At 40.7% G+C, this 19,444-nt stretch overlaps 1 protein-coding gene across 1 annotated transcript; it reads left to right on the forward strand.

The window, feature by feature from the left end:
• Positions 1-158: 158 nt before the first annotated feature.
• CHMP4C (charged multivesicular body protein 4C) lies at positions 159-16,738 on the forward strand. The gene is made up of 5 exons (XM_057426173.1): positions 159-420; positions 7,452-7,629; positions 8,578-8,692; positions 11,615-11,723; positions 14,230-16,738. Exons 1-5 carry the CDS (start codon positions 225-227, stop codon positions 14,292-14,294), a joined length of 663 nt encoding a protein of 220 aa, XP_057282156.1. The 5' UTR covers positions 159-224; the 3' UTR covers positions 14,295-16,738.
• Positions 16,739-19,444: the final 2,706 nt, after the last annotated feature.

Raw genomic sequence — 19,444 nt, forward strand, 5'->3', positions numbered from 1 at the left:
TGCACGCCTGAGGCCCGCTGCAGACAGCGTCAGCAGCAACAGTTCGGCGGAGCCGCCCCTGGGTGGGCAGCTTGAGGGTGGGGCCGGGTCGGGCCCGCCCCGCCGCCAGGTGCTGTGCCGCCGCCCGCAGGTCCAGGAAGTGCCGTCACGGGCGGGCGGAGGGGCTGCTGTTGGCCGGCCTGGCCGGAGCTTTCGTCGGTGGGTGCCGAGCAGGAGCTGCCGCCATGAGCAAGATTTCCAAGTTCTTCAAGGCGGGCGGCTCGTCCGCCTCGAAGGGCCGCCGGGGGCCCTCGCCGCAGGAGGCGCTGGCCCGGCTGCGGGAGACAGAGGAGATGCTCAGCAAGAAGCAGGTGTACCTGGAGACGAGGATCGAGCGGGAGCTGGCGCTGGCCCGGCAGCACGGCACCAAGAACAAGCGAGGTGAGTCCCAGTAGCTGGGGTCGGCCGGGCCCGCTGCTCTCCGCCTGCCGCCGGGTGACTTGGGAGGCTTTAAATGCCAAGGTTCAGACTCTTCCAGGTTGTGGTCTCTGTTAAGAGGAGGTCTCGCATGGGCCGTTGCTGCTTGCGCTCTCCAGGTACGCAGCGTGTTTGGTGGTTCAGCTGTGGGCTTGAAGCAAACATTGCCGTGATGCGTGTACGCTGGGACACGACGATGGCTTTTAGTCTTGGGCATCTCTTGGTGTTCAAGGCGTTGTGGATTTACTGTGGTGGGATGATAAGGGGGTGCTTTATTCCTCACTAGTTTACTGTCTGTGGTTCCCTGTGTCATGCGTTCATTTGTGCTTAGCATCACAGTCAATGCAGGCATCAGCTGGATGCATACTGTGTGAAGTACTTCTGTTCAAGGTGGAAAGGGGATCACAGCTTGGGTTTTGAGCATTGGTTGTGCAGATAGTAAACGAGCTGAAGCACATGAGGATCTTCAGTATATTCATGGATGAAAACAGGTTATATCCACTGTGAGAGCTGGAAAGTATACTTGGTGGCAACTGAGGAACAAAGTGATTCAGTGATTTGTCTCAAATCATATAGGAAGTACATGATACCACTAAAAAATGAATGATAATTCAGAGTATTTGTTACTACTGGTCTGCTGTTATCTGCAGAGGAGAGGATACTAAGGGATAGTAAGGTCTGGATCCTGCTTATACTGACGTTGTTATGTCTGGAAAGGGAATGATGGTACCCAATGTCTTAGGGATTATACAGGACTTTGAGAAACAAGTAAATTACTTTCTAAAGTTACCTGGAGACCTGTTTGTCTACTCTGAGCTTTATTTTTCTTTACATACTTCAAAACAGAAGGAAAACATTTTGGATTAACAGTTTGCGGCATAACAAGAGTAGCTCTTTCATCTGTTCTCTCTGTTGCTTGATAATTTAACAAATGACTGTGATGTAACTTAGAATTTGTGAAGAATTGTGTGTTAAAGGTGTTTTGGTTAGCTCTTTAATGGGGTAATCAAATACTTGTAATAATTTATCTGGTTGATAAATTTACTTGTAATAATTTTACTTGTTAATAATTATTAGCAAAAGGCAGATAAACTAACTTTTAGTTAGAAAGGATCTAAAGGCATGTGTTAAGATGGGACAGATCTGAAGGCATGGTCAGTCAGAGGGAGTAAAGCCAGTTCAGCAGCATGACAGCCTGCTGCTCTGCAGCAAGGGAGCTGTCAGGCCTGTCCCATTCCCACACTTTGTACTTCCTTGGCTGCAACTGGAGTGTCTCTCTTGTCCCTTTGTTCAGGTACTGGCACTTGTGCGTGAATGCAGTGAGCTAGTTCAGGAAGGTGATCCAGCTGAGAACTAATTTGCTGTGGGACAAAGTGACCATATAGCTCCCAGGATTGGGTTCATTGTGCACATCAGGGTGGATGCAAGAGAACAGGGCAGCTCCTGTGACTGTAACAGTTCCTGTTTAGATCCAGACACACTGCTGTGGAATGTCATTCCAAGCCTGGACTTTAAGCTGTCATAGTTGTAGGAAGAAGAAATGCTCCATGCCTTTCCTTGTCAGAGCTCCCTGAAGGGGGTATTTCAGAAAGCTGGATGCAGATGTATAATGTGGGGTTTTGTGGCTGGGTTATTTTTTTACCCAGAGTAGGTTAAGTTCCATTTACCTGTTTGTCTCGGCAGCTGCACAAGTGCTTGGGTACCTCTGAATGAAAGGGTGGTGCATAGGCAGGAATGAGTACTTGTTCTTGGGAGAAGGCGGATCTGCTTCTCCTTTAACTTGGCTGATTGATGCTGGTTCAGGTGTTTGTTGGCCTTGTGCTTTAGGCGTGCAGCATTTGACATATGAAGCTTTTCTCCCAGATCTCTGTGTTTGCTGCTGTGCTCAGTATGCAGTTCCCCATGTGCTTTACTTGTGTGATTATTTGTGGAGTTATGCTGCAAACTGGATTGTTCAGCTGATCATGGTTAAAAATAACTCCCTTTTATCTTGTTTGCTCAGGACTGGATAGCTAAGAACAGTAAAGAGACAGGAGTAGAGCAAAAAGTGCAGAGTGGGATTTTTTTCATGCCAGAAATGGTTGTAAAGCCAAAATAGGATAGTGTAAGTACAGTCAGAGGAGTAACAAGAGACATTAACCTTGATGTGCTGAAGTGCTTGAATTTAGCAGGCTAGTGAATGAACTTAAATCCCTAATGATACCTCTTCATTTGATATGTCAGTTGGTTTACAGTTTGATTGCTGTTGATTTACATGTGACAGTGTATTAGCTGCTATACTGTACTATATAGTTCACAGGAAATCTGTGCTAAACAGCATATATTGTAGCATTATGTAAACATACAAATGAGATAATAAAAGTTTTAATCTATGTTGCCTTGTTAAAATGAATCTTTCAAAGGGACCTTGCAGGTAATTTTTAATGTTGATTTTTCTTAATTCCATCTATGGAGAAGCCTATGGAAACCAAAATGGGACTGTCCAAGACTGGAGCCAGATGTGTCTGTGTATAGAAAATGCACCAAATTAGCATGATCCCATTTGATTTTAGGTGTGTGAGTCTGAGTCAGTAATATTGTCACAGGAGAGAGCAGATTCAGGCACCAGCAATTTTTCATTAGTTCAGATGATTCTTGAATGGGTTCATGTGACATCAGTAGGCTTAACTTGATTTAAAAGCTGTAACACATTAGCTATGTTAATAGATGTGAAACATCATGTAAATATTTTTGGCTTCTCCTTTATGAAGTGAGTACCTCTGCAGTTCCTGTTGTGATACATTTCCAGTATTCCCCATTCATATCTTTCTGTAGCCAGATCACTCAAGGGTTTTCAAAACAGGTATGTGTGTTGGAATTCCCTCTGCAGAGCTTATGTCATGATAAGCAATATCTGTTTTCACAGTTACCACTGCCTTTTAATCAATTCCTCATTCCAGATCCAAAGTCATGATTTTTTTGGGTATCTCTTGCTGTACTTTTTTGGGTATCTCAGTTTCAACCAGCTCACAGCTGCCAACTCCATGTGCAATTTGGCCTTTCATCTTCATTATTTTGAAGATCATACAGGAAAATTCAAAGGACATAAAGTAATCCTGAGTATTTGAGAACTCTGTTTAAAAGGAAATGCATTTCCTGAAGTGTGCCTATGCCTGTGAAAATAACACACATGACCGGGTGTTGGTTCAGCCAGGAGTCTTTCACAGAACCTAAAAAAAAAAAAAGCTAACTGAGAAGAATAAAGTTAAAAGCAGCCATCCAGAATAGGACTAAATCTTAACCATGAAAAGCCACATAGTACCACTGAGGACAAAACCAATACAGAAAGTTGGAGTAACAGGTAGGCTTTTACAAGTAGATGTAGCTAAATATGTTGTGTGGTACATATGAACAGGGCTCATGTGGCCATGTAGCATTCCTTTTCAGTGAGTTAGTTGTAACCAGAAGGCTGTTGAAAGCAAACAACAGTATAGTAGTTGCACCTCAGCACAGACAGGGCCATCATGCCTGTGGCAGGGTGTATGACGGGTTGGGGCTGAGGATTTCTGGCAGAGAGATATGAGGAAGCCCTTCGTGTGTCTTTGTTCTGTGAATTACAGCTATTGTTCTCTGATCTTCATGATCACATTTCAGGTGTCTTGCCATGAACTGGAGTGGTTATAACAAGTCAAATTCATTATTGTTCTTGAATTAGCCCCTCAGTTGTAACTGTATGTGGCTTCCTGCTCAAGGTTTTAAGGATTATGAATGCTGATAATGAGTTTACTTAGGGTGGTATAATTTTTTATAACCTCATCAGCACTTCTTTTGGTTGTCTGTGGTGTAAGGGAGATCAGAAGTTGTAATCCTTGCAGGAATGAAGTTGAGGTCTGTGAACTGTATCTGAGAATGAGTGAGTATTTTCACAGGGGTGTTATATTTCCTTAAGGAACATTCTTCTTCACCAGTTCCCCCCTGGGAATTTTAAGGGTTAAAAGACCATGCTTTTGTTTGTACTTCAAAAGATGAAATCATCTGTAATTCGTATACTAATGGGTGTTGGTGGTGGACTTGACAGGTAAAGGTATTGATATCAGTGAACTGTCTTTTCATTCTGATCTGTCATGAAACCATGAGGAGGGTGCCACAGATCTTTGTGTCACTACTTTTGTTCTTTGCTTAAGAAATCTGGATATTAAATGTATCCAGGATTACTGTTGCCCGGCTGGCCATTTCTGCTTCCTAATGAAGCATAGTACTGATAATGGAAGAGTCCTTCTGTATGTTAATAATAGTAGTTCTTTAATATGCATACTTAAACTGACATATTAGTCTACTGATGTTCCACCCCTTATGTTAGAAACCGCAGATTAAAAGCAGTGTTTCCTATTCAGTGAGCTTCTGTTCTATTCCTGCCTGCTGGAAATGTGCTAAAGCCCAGCCAAGTGCTGATCATTTCATTTTGAAATGCAGGAGTTGCATCAGCTTCTTTGGAGCGCAACAGAGACAGTGTATGAGATGCTTTTTTTACCCCCTGGAAGAAGACCTCCACCTCTTTCTGGTATTAGATACACTTGCTTCCTCACTCTACCCTTGTTTAGACTCTTCCTGGGCTGTCTCCCGTTGAAATCTTTGGAATGGGCTACACCCTTTTTCAGAACCATTCTTAGACCTGCTTGTATGTGCAGTAGAAATGCACTTAAAGTTCATGATAATCTGTAAACCAGAAAAATACATTTCAAATAGGAAATTATCTTAGCTATAGAAGCTACTATAACAAAACTGCATAATGAAGGGCAGTCATTTAATATAAATGAGAAAAGTCATGTAGTGTGGTGTGGGAATTTATTATGTCTTGGTAAGGAAGGAATATGAATTGATTTCCTGTGAAGTGCTTTGTTCTATAAGTCACTGGTAAAACTAAAGAGAATTAAATACGCTGCACTACAGTGATTGGGAAAAGCTGTTTACGAAGAGGTGAAGTCACTTGGAGTTCAGCTTCTTCCATGGTTTCTTAGTTTGGGTGTGGTTTAATTAAGTGTTAATACAGGAACCTTCAGGATTTTGAAAACAACTTCTTTGTATGTAACTGAGGAAATCCATTTTCTCTCTGAGCAGTCAGTAATAACAGCACCATTACAGAGTCCCATTTCTGAAAAACAACTGGAAATATTCCCCAATGGAAGTCTTTCTGCACCAGCCAGTTAGTGTTCCTCAGTCCACAGGGCTTTGAAGCCCTCCCTGGCACAGCCAGTGTTATGCACAGTTTTAGACTATTAAATTTACCTGAAATCTCTGTCTTCCTAACATAAGAATCCTAAGATCAAATTTTGATTCAACTGAAGCTAAGGAAGGAAGTGGTTGGTGTCCTAATACTAACAATAATAAGCATAAATAAGTAGGGAAATAAGTATGTAAAAAGAATATTTGGTATTAAATCAAACTGGTGTATTTTGGAATTGCTAATGAGAATTTTACAGTTTTTCACATTTGCAGTTTACATGACATCACCTGGCATTCATGCTTTCAGTGTATGCATGATCTTTGCACCATCCCCCAAAACCTGGGAAAACCCTGAATTTGAATACTATCATTAATCTGTTGTGATTGTGGTTTGCTGTCCTGAAACATTTTACTGCTGGTGCTAGAATCATAGAACGATTTGGGCTGGGAGATCATCTTGTTTTAGCCTCCCTACCATGGGCAGGGACACCTCCCATTAAGCCAGGTTGCTCTTAGCCTGTGCAAATGCTTGTCTTCGCACAGCTAACAATGAGCAGTCTTGACCATGTTGATTCAAGCATATGTCAACAAAGCACTAGATTTTTTTTTTTTCAGTGTGTTGTTGCACACCATAAATCTATGCCCCTTCTTGGAGGGATCCTAACTGCATTTGCGAAGTTGTGTACCCCAGTGTCAAGGTTCAGTATTATTGCACGTGGGCAGTTACTCGAATAAGAAAGCGATAGTAATTGCTGCTGTTTTTTGAGTCTGGGGGGCTGCAGTGCTGCGGTTGCTTGCTGGCTCTGAACCTGATTTAAAAATTGAATGTAAGGGAAAAGGGAAAAGGCATGGCTATTAATAGCATTGAAAAAGCTATGGGTTAACTCAGTCTCTTGGTTTTGTTTGTTGTCTTGCCTGGCACATGTGTAGGTTGGAAAGGACAGTCAGTGATCAGGAAATGCTTGTGGCAAGATCGTGTGTGTTTCACACCCAGAGGCCAAGAGAAAGTTCTTTTCTCCTTCTCTGTGTCACATGCATTCATTCTGGTAATGATTTACTCGGGGCAAAGTATGCTGCTCATAATTTAGCAAATATAAAAGACTAATCTCAGTGATTTACAAAGTTAATAGGGAGTAGCTGGACTTGACTGTGGCTGTGTTTACAAAGTTTTATCTGTTTTCAAGTTCTAGGGTTTAAAGATCATGCTCGTAAGTGATTATAAAGAAATAGATGAAGCTGAAAGCCACAGAAATGAGGCTTCATCTGATCTAACGACCTGCTTTGTTAGGCTTTTTGGGCTTTCCATTGCATCTGGCAGTTTCTGCTGCTGAGACGAAGTTTAGAAAACAGTGCTGATGGAGGTGTGGTTATCATGACAGATCTTCTTACACTGTCTTCCTTAGTTTTTACTTACGTTTTGCAGCCTCTTCTTTTCTTTTTCCTCTTTTTCCTCCTTTCTGACTTCGCTCTGACATTTTTCTTTTTCCTCCCCGTCTTCCCTGCTTTGCCTGTGTGCACAGGATGGAGTTCACGATCTCCCGCAGTGGAGGAAGAAGATGCTCTTCCCTGTGGTGTTCAAAGGAGTTAATCTAAAAGAGACTTCCCAGCATGTTCATGCAACAGCATGTTGGTGATAAACAGGCTGCTGATCTGGTGTGGTCAAAGTTTGTCTCGCTACTAGTAAGGTAGGAGGGTGAGAATTATAAATTCTGCAGGTTGGCTTGGTGCTGAACTTCTTGTCCTTGCATTTTGCTATAAAAATACACAGTGCACTTTGCCTCTTCCCATTCCAGCTGCCTTACAAGCACTGAAGAGAAAAAAGAGATATGAGAAACAGTTGAGTCAAATTGATGGGACACTTTCAACCATTGAGTTCCAGAGAGAGGCGTTGGAGAATTCCCACACCAACACAGAAGTGCTCAAGAATATGGGCTATGCTGCACAAGCCATGAAAAAAGTACATGAAAATATGTAAGTACTAATAGCTTTCAAGTTGAGCTCTACTCACTTCTTTCAAGCTGTTTCATCACTGAAGAATATTTTATGAAATCAAACTGTTCTGACTTAATTTTTGGCTCAGGCATTTAATGTCAGGAATGCTGTTGATGCAGTGGTGTTATATTTGGCAAAAAAAAAAGTCTCTTCTTAACAGCTAGTCTCGAAGGAAGCTCGCTTAACTAGAGAGATTCATGTAGTACCTGTTTTTTCTTAAGTCTGACTTGGCAGTGGAGACTGGCCTCTGCCCCTGGTTTGTTTTTTTTTTTTTTTTTCAGAAGAAAAGTTAGTTGAAGAAACCAGGTGGACATTTTTCTCAAAGTCTGTAAGCTGGGCTGTGTGATTCAAAGTACTAATTAGACCTGGATAAAGGAGAGGGACATTTTTTTTGTCTGTGTAGTATTTTTATATGTCCCATGTTTCATGAGCTGTTTTCCTGCCTGAATAAACAGTTAAATGAGAAAAATTGTTCTGGGAGAAGTAAACAGGAACTGAAACAATAATGAAGTTAACAATAAGGGGAACACTTAAAATGGAGTATAGTCCTGTTAAATTCCCTCCAGTTTAACAACAAAAAAGATCCATCTGTAAAGATGCTGACTTCAGGAAAGAGGTGGGGTCTGCCCAGAGGATGTGACTCTTGGCTGAGAAGCACAGAGAGGGAGAGAGAGAGACACAAACTGCTGCAGTTTGACCTTTTTTTACAGTCCCAAAGTGGAAGAAATTTGACTGGCTGAAACACACAGAAGCTTGCCAGGAAACATTAAGGTGTAGGTGAGCGAAGTTATTCCCTGTGAATTCTGCGGTTTATATGCAGCCATGGCATAAAAAGAAAATAGAGTCTGCTCAAGGTTTTCAAAGTCTCTTTTGTAGGATTTGAATGATGAACTATCTTTTAAAAATGTTCCTATGTTATCTTGCCAGGGACTTGAACAAAATCGATGATTTAATGCAAGATATCACTGAACAGCAAGATGTTGCCCAGGAAATTTCAGATGCTATCTCAAATCGAGCTGCCTTTGGTGATGAGTTTGATGAGGTTAGTACTTCAGGCCTGCGAGTTTTAGCTGTTAAATGATTCCACAGCTATTTTGTTGTTGTCTAGTGGCTTGTTCTGGTGGTTTGTTTCTCAAAAGGTGTTGGTATGAAATTCCTTGGTTCTAGCTTACCCCATCAAGGATGTTTGCCTATTTCTCACATACATCTTTTTTATAGATAGATATGTGTGTGTATATATGTATTTATATATATTAATATATATAACATAACTATGCAATAGAAGTATTTTTAGAGTTTACATATTTTTATTTGTATATAAATTTTAAGAAAGGCAACTTTAACTGCACTCCTGTAGTTGTTATTCTCATTTGTACCATGGGAGGAGGTCACTAAAACGTGTGATTTGTACTGCTACAAGTGGACACCGAAACATATAATTTTTTGTGCTCCAAATAGGCATCCATTTGACTAAGTGCATATTTGTATGCCATGAACTGTTCACAATTCTGAATATTTGGACCATTTTTTAAAGGTCATTTTTGGTGCTTGGAAATGCAGGTGCTTTCCCTGTGTTCCAGATTTTCTGCAGAAGTAGATCCATTAGGTTGACTTGGGGGAAAGGGAGGTTTCGTTCAGCAGTTATAATTTGTTGAGAACAGTAATGATTCTTTGTATTTTATTCCCATTACTTGCTTTCCTATTTTTCCACTTCGAATGTAAATAGACTTTTCAAGAAACAGTTTAATTGTTACTGGCATAAGGAATGGGATTTGACCTGTATAAACTGAGTTTCAAACAACTGAAAAACACTGTCATCCCAAACAGCTGTACAGTGTCTTTTACTTTTCATCATTGCTTGAACTGTAGGAGTCTAGACTTAGTAAGCATGTTGTAGATTGACCTGGCAGTTACTAAGAAATACTAGTCTAAGTTGATGGGCACATTTCCTGTTCTGGGAGACTAAGCCACTGTCACGTAGGGCATCATTTTATCAGCACCTGCTTTTGTATTGGGGCCTGATACTTGGAGCACTTGTCCAGTAACTGGAAAGTTTGGTCTCCAGGACACTTCAGCTTGAGAGCACTGGAATCAGTGACTTAATTGCTGGATTGTGAGGTGATTTGTGTTGGGGGATGACAATTTTATTTTTTTGAAGGACGTTTTGACCACACACTTGGATTTCCTCTTAATATGTGTGTAAGGAGATCATGGAAGCATGTAATTTCTACTGCTCCAGACTGACACAGAAACTTAAGTGTTCTTTCTCTATGGATTGACACAGTGTAATTCATGAAGAATGCAAAAAAGCTCTGTCCTTCCTGAGTAGGATGCTTACTGGAGGCCAGTCTTTTCTTGAAGGCCTGCTTGTGATGTGAAATACATTCCCATGGACAAAGCTTAGAACCTGAGAGTTCACATATCTTCCCCCGCTCTCTTTTTGGCCTAGGATAAGAGGAGAGAGGAGATTCGTTATAGCTATTGCAATACTCCACAGCCTAGTTGTAAAGTAGTTCCTGAGTTGTGGGAAATAAAAGCTAAATCCATGCTTGAGGATGAGAATAACTTGTCCCACTTTGATAGCAAATGTTCTAGACACTACATCATTATGGTAAAGTTGTAGTAGTCGTGATCATGGTTTTCTTTTCTTTTTTTTTAAAGAGAGTCTTTTCTGGCTGATACTACCTCTGAATTGTGTTCAGCAGAGGTTGGTAAGGACTAATTTGGTATTGGAGGGTGTTAGATGATCATGTAGAGGTCTTCAGTATTACCTGTTTCCATTGACCTTACAGCAGCTTGGACATCTAACTTTTAAAGAAGCTTGCATTCACAGCACTGCCTGGGGCACTTAAAGTACAGGCACATTTGCTCTTCAGCTAAATGCCTAAGTTAGATATGGGGTCCCAAACTTGCACATTTCCTTGAAGGATCAGCTGTCAATTGAACATCATCAGCTATTGACCTGATGCTGAAATTTATAGATGGTATCCCAGCATTTGCATTGTGAACTAAGTCAGGTAGGCAAACTAGCCTTTCTTTGGCCTTAAAATATAAAAACATGAGAAAGTAAGTCTGAGAAGGCCTGTAGTGACTATGTGGTTAACATTTGAACTTCCACATTGGTGGTAAGTTAGGTATAAATGGGTAGGCAAAGCCCATTTCAGTACCTGTTAGATCTCACGTTGCTACAGCCACTTTTTCCCCAGCCACTTTTGCCAAGTGTTTCTTTTTAAACTATTAATGTGGCAAAAGTCCATTGCTCTACAAATGTGTAATATTTAGCTTCCTTTCTTTGGGAAAGTCCAGCCAACAAATAGGCTTTTTTAAAAAAAGTGTATAGCCTTTTTTATATTTAGTATTTTGCAAGTGGATCAGATCAGCTGATCTGCAGCTAGAAGTCCAAGTGTATTACATGCTTCACGAGTGAATAACAGGACCCACAAGGACAGCTCTGATTCTAGTGCTTCTTTGAAATCATATATAATCCTGGATTTGTGTGATAGGGTTGAAGCATAATGTGCAATGTCAGCCTACTGTGTAAGCAGTGGAAACCATTTTTAAAATGGAAGAAATTGCACATTAAAATCAGAATCTGTTAAAGACTACAGGATCCAGTTTTGAACAAAACTGAGGATGGCAGTGAGACTTCTCTTTTTCCCGTGTTTGCCTTTTTGATAAGTATTACACTGCTATCAGGGTTTTTTTCTAATTTTATTCCTTGTCCTGTTTCTAACTTCCATTATCCTTCTTACAACTTTCAATTGAGGTTTACCACCCAAATTTAGTAAAAAATCATACTTGTGATATGCTGGTTTTTCATATTTATTTTCAGGTGTAAACTGTTTTGGTTTTGGTCTTTTTTATTTGTTTCAGTAGTGCTTTGTTTCATGGTGATTAAATGTGCCCTTGCCTGAGGTCACTGTCAAGGCAGTAAAACTGTAAATAATGTTTTCCTTGAATTTAGGATGAGTTGATGGCAGAATTAGAAGAACTGGAGCAAGAAGAATTGAACAAGGGAATGAGAGATGTCAGGTTGCCAAGTGTTCCATCCACATCGCTGCCTTCTCGCCCTGGTAAACTGCCTGCTAGCCATTCTACATTTCTCATGATTAAGCCATGATGTGAGGAGAAGAGAGAATTTCAAAGATATACTTAACTCTGGTTTAACTTTTAAAGTATTACAGATTCCTGTTCCTATTTTTGTATTCATTTATCAGGAAAAGCAGAATGGAATTCTGGTTTCCTGTATGAAAGCATTTAGCACTAAGCACTAAATTCTCTGTAGATTTGGGGAGACAAACTCGGGGAACTTGGCTTTGGGCATGTACTGATGCATCCCCTGGAACAGTGAGATTACCAAGGAAAGGGAATACGTTTTTTATTTTTTTTTTTTTTTTTACAATTAAATCCTTAGTCTTTTTAAATTGGAGTCTGACCTATATTGAAAATCTTTGCATCGCAAAGACCCAGCTTTGTAGGGTAGTGGTTTGTTATTTACCACTGGTATTTTAATGAGAAATTAAGGAAGCAGCAGGAAGTACACATTTAAAGAAATATTGTCATTCCTTTGCTTGCTTTCTACAGAGCAGACTTATTCCTGGTATTAAGCAGTAGCCTTCTTTTTCTGTAGTTCTGCCCTGTTCGTTTTGGATTAAGCCAGAGACACTTGACTTTTACTACAGCTTTCACTGTGTCCCTGTTGTCCTCTGCCAGCTGAAAGACTTGCTGTGTACTGATGCTAGTAAAACAGTATAACTGTTTGATGGTAAGGACAGCACACATGTTACACAGGTTGTTTATGGTGCTTTCTGCTGCAGAACAGGTTACATAGACCAGTTCAGCTAAGTGACTCTTGCATCTGTTTTAGCAGACAGCACTTAAATCCTGAGAAGCAGTTTTAAATGTTCAGATTGGGATTGTGGCCTCATCTACTGAAGTCAGTTGTAAAACAGCTGGTAAAAAGAAAAAAAACAGATTTCGGAGAACCCAGTGCAAGTTGCAGTCTGGGCATTTATGACTTGTTCATACATCCTTTTCCAGATCTAGCTGTGCCAGTTGACGTTTTTATTAAACCTAGGCCATCTCCATGTGCTTCTTTTAATTTGCTGCTTCATCTATCTGTATGGCTGCTTCAGGCCAAATTAGCTGGTTACAATTCTATAGTTTAAGGCCTTGCAAAACCAGCTTGTCTTTTCTGAAACTCCGTGCTTACTGTTACACAGCAATAGAAAAATAAAAACTGTTAGTATTTCTCATTGGAGATACATGTTACCTTCCTGACTTCAGAACTGAAGAAACTGAAATGGAGCAAGTCATAGTGATCTTCCCTAGTCGCACAGTGACCCAGTTGCACTTGCAGGTTAGGGACTGGTTAACTGATGTCACCTGAACAAAGACAGTTCAGGAATGTCTTCCTTTTAACAAATGGCAGCTCCCATTAAAATGCAGTGAGGCTGGACCTGCACATGCAGAGCTCTTCAGTGCTATTTTGAAAGATAGCAGGATGTGCAGCCAGCCAGGGATCGGTCAGTTGTGCCTGCTCAAGTGGCAATGAGAGAGCTGGCAGCATGCCTGGGGACACTTGCTTTATGTGACAACTCTTAGAGATTAAATGTATTTTCTGTGGGAGCCTTTCAGTAGGAATCATAGAATACTTAGGGTTGGAAAGGACCTTAAGATCATCTAGTTCCAAACCCCCTGCCATAGACAGGGACACCTCACACTAAACCATGCCAACCATGGCTCTGTCCAACCTGGCCTTGAGCACCACGAGGGATGGAGCAACCCATTCCAGTGCCTCACCACCCTTACAGTAAAGAACTTCCTCCTTATATCCAATCTAAACTTCCTCTGTTTAAGCTTTAACTCATTACCCCTTGTCCTATCACTACAGTCCCTAATAAAGAGTCCCTCCCCAACATCCTTGTAGGCCCCTTCAGGTACTGGAAGGCTGCTATGAGGTCTCCACGCAGCCTTCTCTTCTCCAGGCTGAGCAACCCCAACTTTCTCATACGGGAGGTGCTCCAGTCCCCTGATCATCCTCGTGGCCCTCCTCTGGACTTGTTCCAATAATTCCATGTCCTTTTTATGTTGATGACACCAGAACTGCACACAATACTCCAAGTGAGGTCTCACAAGAGTAAAGGGGCAGGATCACCTCCTTCGACCTGCTGGTCACGCTCCTTTTGATGCAGCCCAGGGATACAGTTGGCTTTCTGGGCTGTGAGCGCATGCTGCTGGCTCATGTTCACTTTCTTATCGACCAACACCACCAAGTCCTTCTCCACATGGCTGCTCTGAATCTTTTCTCTGCCCAACCTGTGGCTGTGCCTGGGATTGCTCTGAGTTACATCAGACCCATATGGTTAATCTCAGGGTTATATTTGAGATAACAGTGGGAGCAAAGTAGTTGCATCCCTCATCAGCTTCATTACTGTATTACCTAGGCTTAGCTTGCTACTCAATAAATTAATCTGAGATATTTAGACTGAGAAGCACTATGGCAGTCCTCATGCTAACAACTAAAATGGCTCTGACTGTCACATTTAGTTGATGGTTATTGTTCCTCTCTCTTTGCAGCATCAACCAGGAAGAGAACAGAGGATGAAGATGAAATGAAGAAGCTTGCTGCCTGGGCTTCATAAGACCATGGTCTTTTTATAGCACTGAACATTACAGTGCAGATGTACAGAGCTGTAAAGCTGTTTTATAACTACTGATATACTGTGGTTTCATTTTGTGAAGGCTGGTTTTTTATGGCCAATCTTGCTAAGAATAGTGTTACTGCATTATTACAAAACTAGTTTAGAAATAAACAAAAAATGCAATAGTTGCTGTAACTCCAAGCATCAAACTTTTTTTCAGCCTTGGCCAGAGATTTGTGTTGTTATCAGCGTCAGTTTTTATTAGGTGATGTTGTACTATGTCTGGCTGGTTTGTAAAACCTATGTACCTTCACACACAGCTGGATTTGTTGTTGAAATGCAAAAGTTAAAGTCATTAAGGCACTATCCTAGAGGGTTATTTGGTTCAGACTATTTGAATATTGGCAAAGAAGCCTTATACATGTTCTGACTTGCAAGTTCCTTTGAGCCCAAGAGCTAATAGCTATTCATTTAGACATGGAGATTTAAACAGTGTGCCTGGAGCAATTTATGATGAGCTAGATATTAAGAGGAGACTCTTCTGCAGGTTTTTGAAGTGGGATAGGTATTTTTGTTTAACTTTGGCCACAATATTCCCTGCACTTCTGTAGGTCAGGTTGAATTGTATTTTGAACTATTTTGCTCTTGGTTAAAGAATAGTTTTACGGTGATTGGGGAAAATTAAATGTCTAAGTTCTTATAGATCTCTTCCAAACAAAACTGATTTCTGTTAACCCTGTCAAAGATCCGGAAGAGGTTTGACCTTCCTTTGTTTTACTCTACTGTGTCTTTCTAGGCTGATTTTTCACTTTCTATGATAATACCCATCCTTCAAGCAATTAGTAACACATTTTTAATTACACAGTTTCAAAATAATCTTCTGAGCTTTCAGTTCTTTTCTCTCCCTCAGTTTCTGAATGGAAATAATACAAGCATGTTGAATTCAAAATGCCTTTTTAACCCTGGTTAAAAGCTGATTCTGGGTTAGTTGTAAAGTTGATGTGTTACTGTTCAACTGACAACTTTATAGCTTGAGGAAAAAAAAGCCACTCTGAGTGCTAAACTACTACATATATAGAGAAATCACTGTTCTAATACAAGAATTGAATAGGCTGCTTTGTACCAACAAATTCTGTTAAATGAAACTTAGGCTCTATGCTAGTAGTCTGCTGTCAGTCACACAAATAGTAAAACACTGTGGAGTTCTGAGGAATTTGGGAAGCAGAGTGACATCAGGCACTCTTGTTTTCATATTAATTTAAATTTGCTGATGATTGAACCACTTGGGGTATAGTGAGAGACTTGGTTTCTGTAGTTCTGTTTCAGTGGAAGACTGACTCCTTCTGTTGTGGGCTTTAGGCTATGATGTGCTGGGTGTTCAGCACTGATAGGCTGCAATAGGCTTCAGCTTCTTAGATTTTAGGTTAAGCATCAGCTAATGTGTGTTTCTGGACATGGCATGCTGGCATGCTCAAAACCTTTCAACTTGAGTTTGTGGATGAAACACCACATTTACAAACCCTGTGGAGAGATTCAGTTTATCAGGACTTTTTTATTCTCTGTAGTGGAATTGATTTTGGTTTGCATCCATTTGAAAGAACAATCAAGCTTTGCCACTTTCCTTTGGATGCATTTCTTACTCGGAAAAAACACAAGTGTGTTAATTCTGTCCCAAGGTTTGGAGGTACCAGAAAAATTGTTGCTTTCTGCTGAGTGAAGAAAACCTGGAACTATGCAATTTTATTTTTTTTTTTAACAAACAAAACGAAAAAAAAAAACAACAAAACCCCAACCTGCCTTAAATTTAAAAATACATTTTGAACTCTCGGTAGGAAATCAAAGGCTAACAAAATGTTCCTCAGTTTTAATGCTTGCTGATATTCAGGATGAGATGCCAGCTGAGAGCAGGCATATTTAATAAAATAACAAGTATTTGGAATTACTTAGAATCCAGTTGCTAATCCTGTTGGCTGGAACCCTGTTTTCAAGGTATGTAGTTTATGCAGATCTCTGAACTGGGTACAGAAAGTATTAATGTACACTGATTGCACCACTGTGTGAGGCTGGCCATGTGCCTGTGGACACATCTAGTATTCTAAATGTGAGGCCATACCAACATAGTCCTGTGCTTAGCTTGGAAAAGTTGGCTTCTAGCATCTATTCTTGGTTGAATTAGTAGTTTTCAAATACTTGGCACTTTGCATAGCACTTGGTATATTTAAAGTGCTCTACAAGCTAGCCCAAATAGGATTCTAAGCTTCCAGCTTGAAACTAAAGTGATTTTCAGTCTGCTTTGGAAAATGTGGACCTGCTGTTTTATGTAAGAACTTTGTATGTGAACACTCTGCAAGGGTGAGGAAATCTGGGCAAATTCTTCTCCTTTGCAAGCTAGCATCTGGTTGCTGACTTTCAGCAGTGTTTTGGCCAAGTGCTGATCCTGGGAAACTTCAGCTTATTGATTTCAGACCAGACACTTTAGGAACAAGATATGTGAAGGGTGAAGAAAATAAACTGGTCATTCAGATGAGCTTCCATAAAAGCCTGTGTGTGGTAGTTGGTGGCTGTGGAGGAGAGAGTCACATACCAGTTTATAGGCTGGGATGTGAGTGGTTTGTGATGCTATACTCAGGGATACTGTAGGCATGTGTGCACACCAAAATACAGTATGGACCTCCAGAACAGGAGTGCTTGTTGACAGATTTGTCTGGGAGGCAGTAGGTGACGGCTTTTCTTCAAAAGCAGAGGGGTTCTAGAGGCTTAATTCAGCTGAGGTGGTGGCTCTCTCCTTCATAAATTCAGACGACAGTATGACAAATGGCTCTTCCTTCTTCGAACATATCTCTCTTCGTGCCAAGATGGTATTTGTTTAGTATGTAAGCAGATGAGAGTGAACAGTGTCAACGTGTTTCTGTAAATGTACTGTCTATTGACTGGAACATATTTTACAAGAGGACTGGCAGCAGATGGTGCACTGTAGCTGCTTCCTTTCTTGTTTCTTACTTGTTTTGAGAAAGCTTTCTTCTCTGAACAGGCTTGGATGTTTTTAATCTGGATATCTTTAAAAGGGAAGGAAATGTATCAATAAAAAGAGAGTTAATATATATATGCTGTAAATAAGTATTTTGGTGTCATATTTGTCTTGTATGATTGTATTAAATTTATTTTCCTGTCAGGCAAGACTGTAAGTACTGTCCTTACACTGTCATCCTCTTTAGAGGATATTGGATATTAGGAAATATTGTTTTAATGTATTAATCGTTCAGCATCAGGCTAGAATCCAGGAGTTCTTTGAAGGTGGTGTGGTTTGAAAAAACAACCAAACACTAAAAAACCCAAACAGCATATGCTGTGTTTTTTGGGCTGCATTCCTTCACACTTAACAGTTGTTTAGCAAGTGATTCTTTTATTTTAACATGTCCAAAATACCTACTTCGCTTCCCCACCCCCAACCCATGATCTCTTCATTGTTTCATAAATGCATGTATTTCACTTTCCAGCCCATAGTGGAAAAGAAGAATAGACAGGTCTTTTAAACATGAAAAAGAAAAATTACTACAGGCAAGGCTAAATTGAAGCAAATAAAATAATGCACTTTTTAATGCTGCTCATTAGAATCTTAAACTAAAAGTGTGCGTGCATAGCATTTCACACTTTTTGTGCATGCATACATGTATATTTGCACATGTATACAGTGTTGGAGCAGTGACTTAAGACCAACATTCATTATCTGATGTGGAGAGGGTTTGACTGCTTGGGCACCTCATCTTTACCTCTTTATGGAGCCTAAAGCCTTCATCACAAAACCTCAAGGAACTGTTACAGTATGTCCACGTGCAGCTGTGTGTACAGCTGTGTGCGTGTAGACAGCGTGGGCAGGGATGGTGAGTGTTTCTGACGAGAAAGTCTCAGTTTTTCCTGATGTAGAACCGAAATTATTATTTTAGAAACATAAGGAGCAAGCTTTAGTCTAAAAAATGACTGAACAGCAGCGAATAGCCTGAGCATCTTAAGAAATGGCAAATACTAGAAGCCTAATATAGCTGTCGTATTTTCTCACATCTGACTGTGTTGCAGAGACCATTACAAGACCCACCATTGTAGCACTGTACAGTCAGATGTGCACTGTAGGGAAAACCTGCATTGTTCATGTGACTGATCACAGTTTAAGTGGTTTATTCTTTTGTTTTCAACAGGTAATTACCTGACCATCACTGAACTCTTGGGATCAATAGCTGCAGATGGAGTTGTAAAATGTTAGTATGTGCCTAGAAATTTCTGAACACCCCTGTACAATTCGGATGGCACCATGGCCCCCGAGCTCCCCTGCTCTCCTCTCCTGCATGCTACACGTCCTCGTGTTTTCATGTTCTACTTTTATGCTTAGCTAACTTCCCTCTGTCCCCCAGCTAGGCACACACTGAATAGCAATGTGTGTCTAAATTGAGGCTCTATGGTTTGTGAGTGAGCTAAATTTAATAGAAGAGGTGGGAGGATAATTGGTCTGAGCTAGCTGACTTTTCCCATGGAGGTAATGAGTCTTAATACTTTTCATTGCTACGACATCAGCTTCCAAAGATGTACCATCTGACTGGGAGAGGAGTGTTTTGTAGGTTCTAGTAGGAGTTATATGGACATCCCCCCTTACTTAACTCCACCCCCTGAGTTAAGCATCCTTTCCTCCAAAAAGAAAGAAAAAAAAAAAGGAATGTAACTCTTCAGATATATTTAGTGTGTAAATATATCAAGATTTATTATCTTTACTTTTGTGCTTAGGTTCAGCTTGCCAAAGGTAGTTTGGTGAAGCTGTTGAACTAACTGAAGTCAGCTAGGACTGTGTATGTAAGATTACTGTAATTATCCTATGCCTGCCTGTTGTATACACACTGTATGTACGTAGGGTGGTTCGTGCTCTGCTGTTAGAGACAAGCAGCAGTGATGAGCTCTGTCAGCAGCATGGCTTGGACTCCTTGAACCTCCAGGAGGAGCTCTGGATTCAGCATACAGCAGTAAACACCAACGGGCTCAGAAGGCTGTGTTTCACACAGGACCTGGTTTCAGTCTTACTGCTTGTGCTGGAGGGAAAAGGGCCTGCTTGGAAGTGCTGCTCAAAAAAAGGGGGGGAACCCTCTGACTTCCCCCAAATCCACACT

Source organism: Pezoporus wallicus, unplaced genomic scaffold, assembly GCF_028554395.1.
Source record: "Pezoporus wallicus isolate ANWC-B61680 ecotype Strahan unplaced genomic scaffold, APGP_CSIRO_Pwel_v1 contig_4131, whole genome shotgun sequence".
NCBI classification, from domain to species: domain Eukaryota; kingdom Metazoa; phylum Chordata; class Aves; order Psittaciformes; family Psittacidae; genus Pezoporus; species Pezoporus wallicus.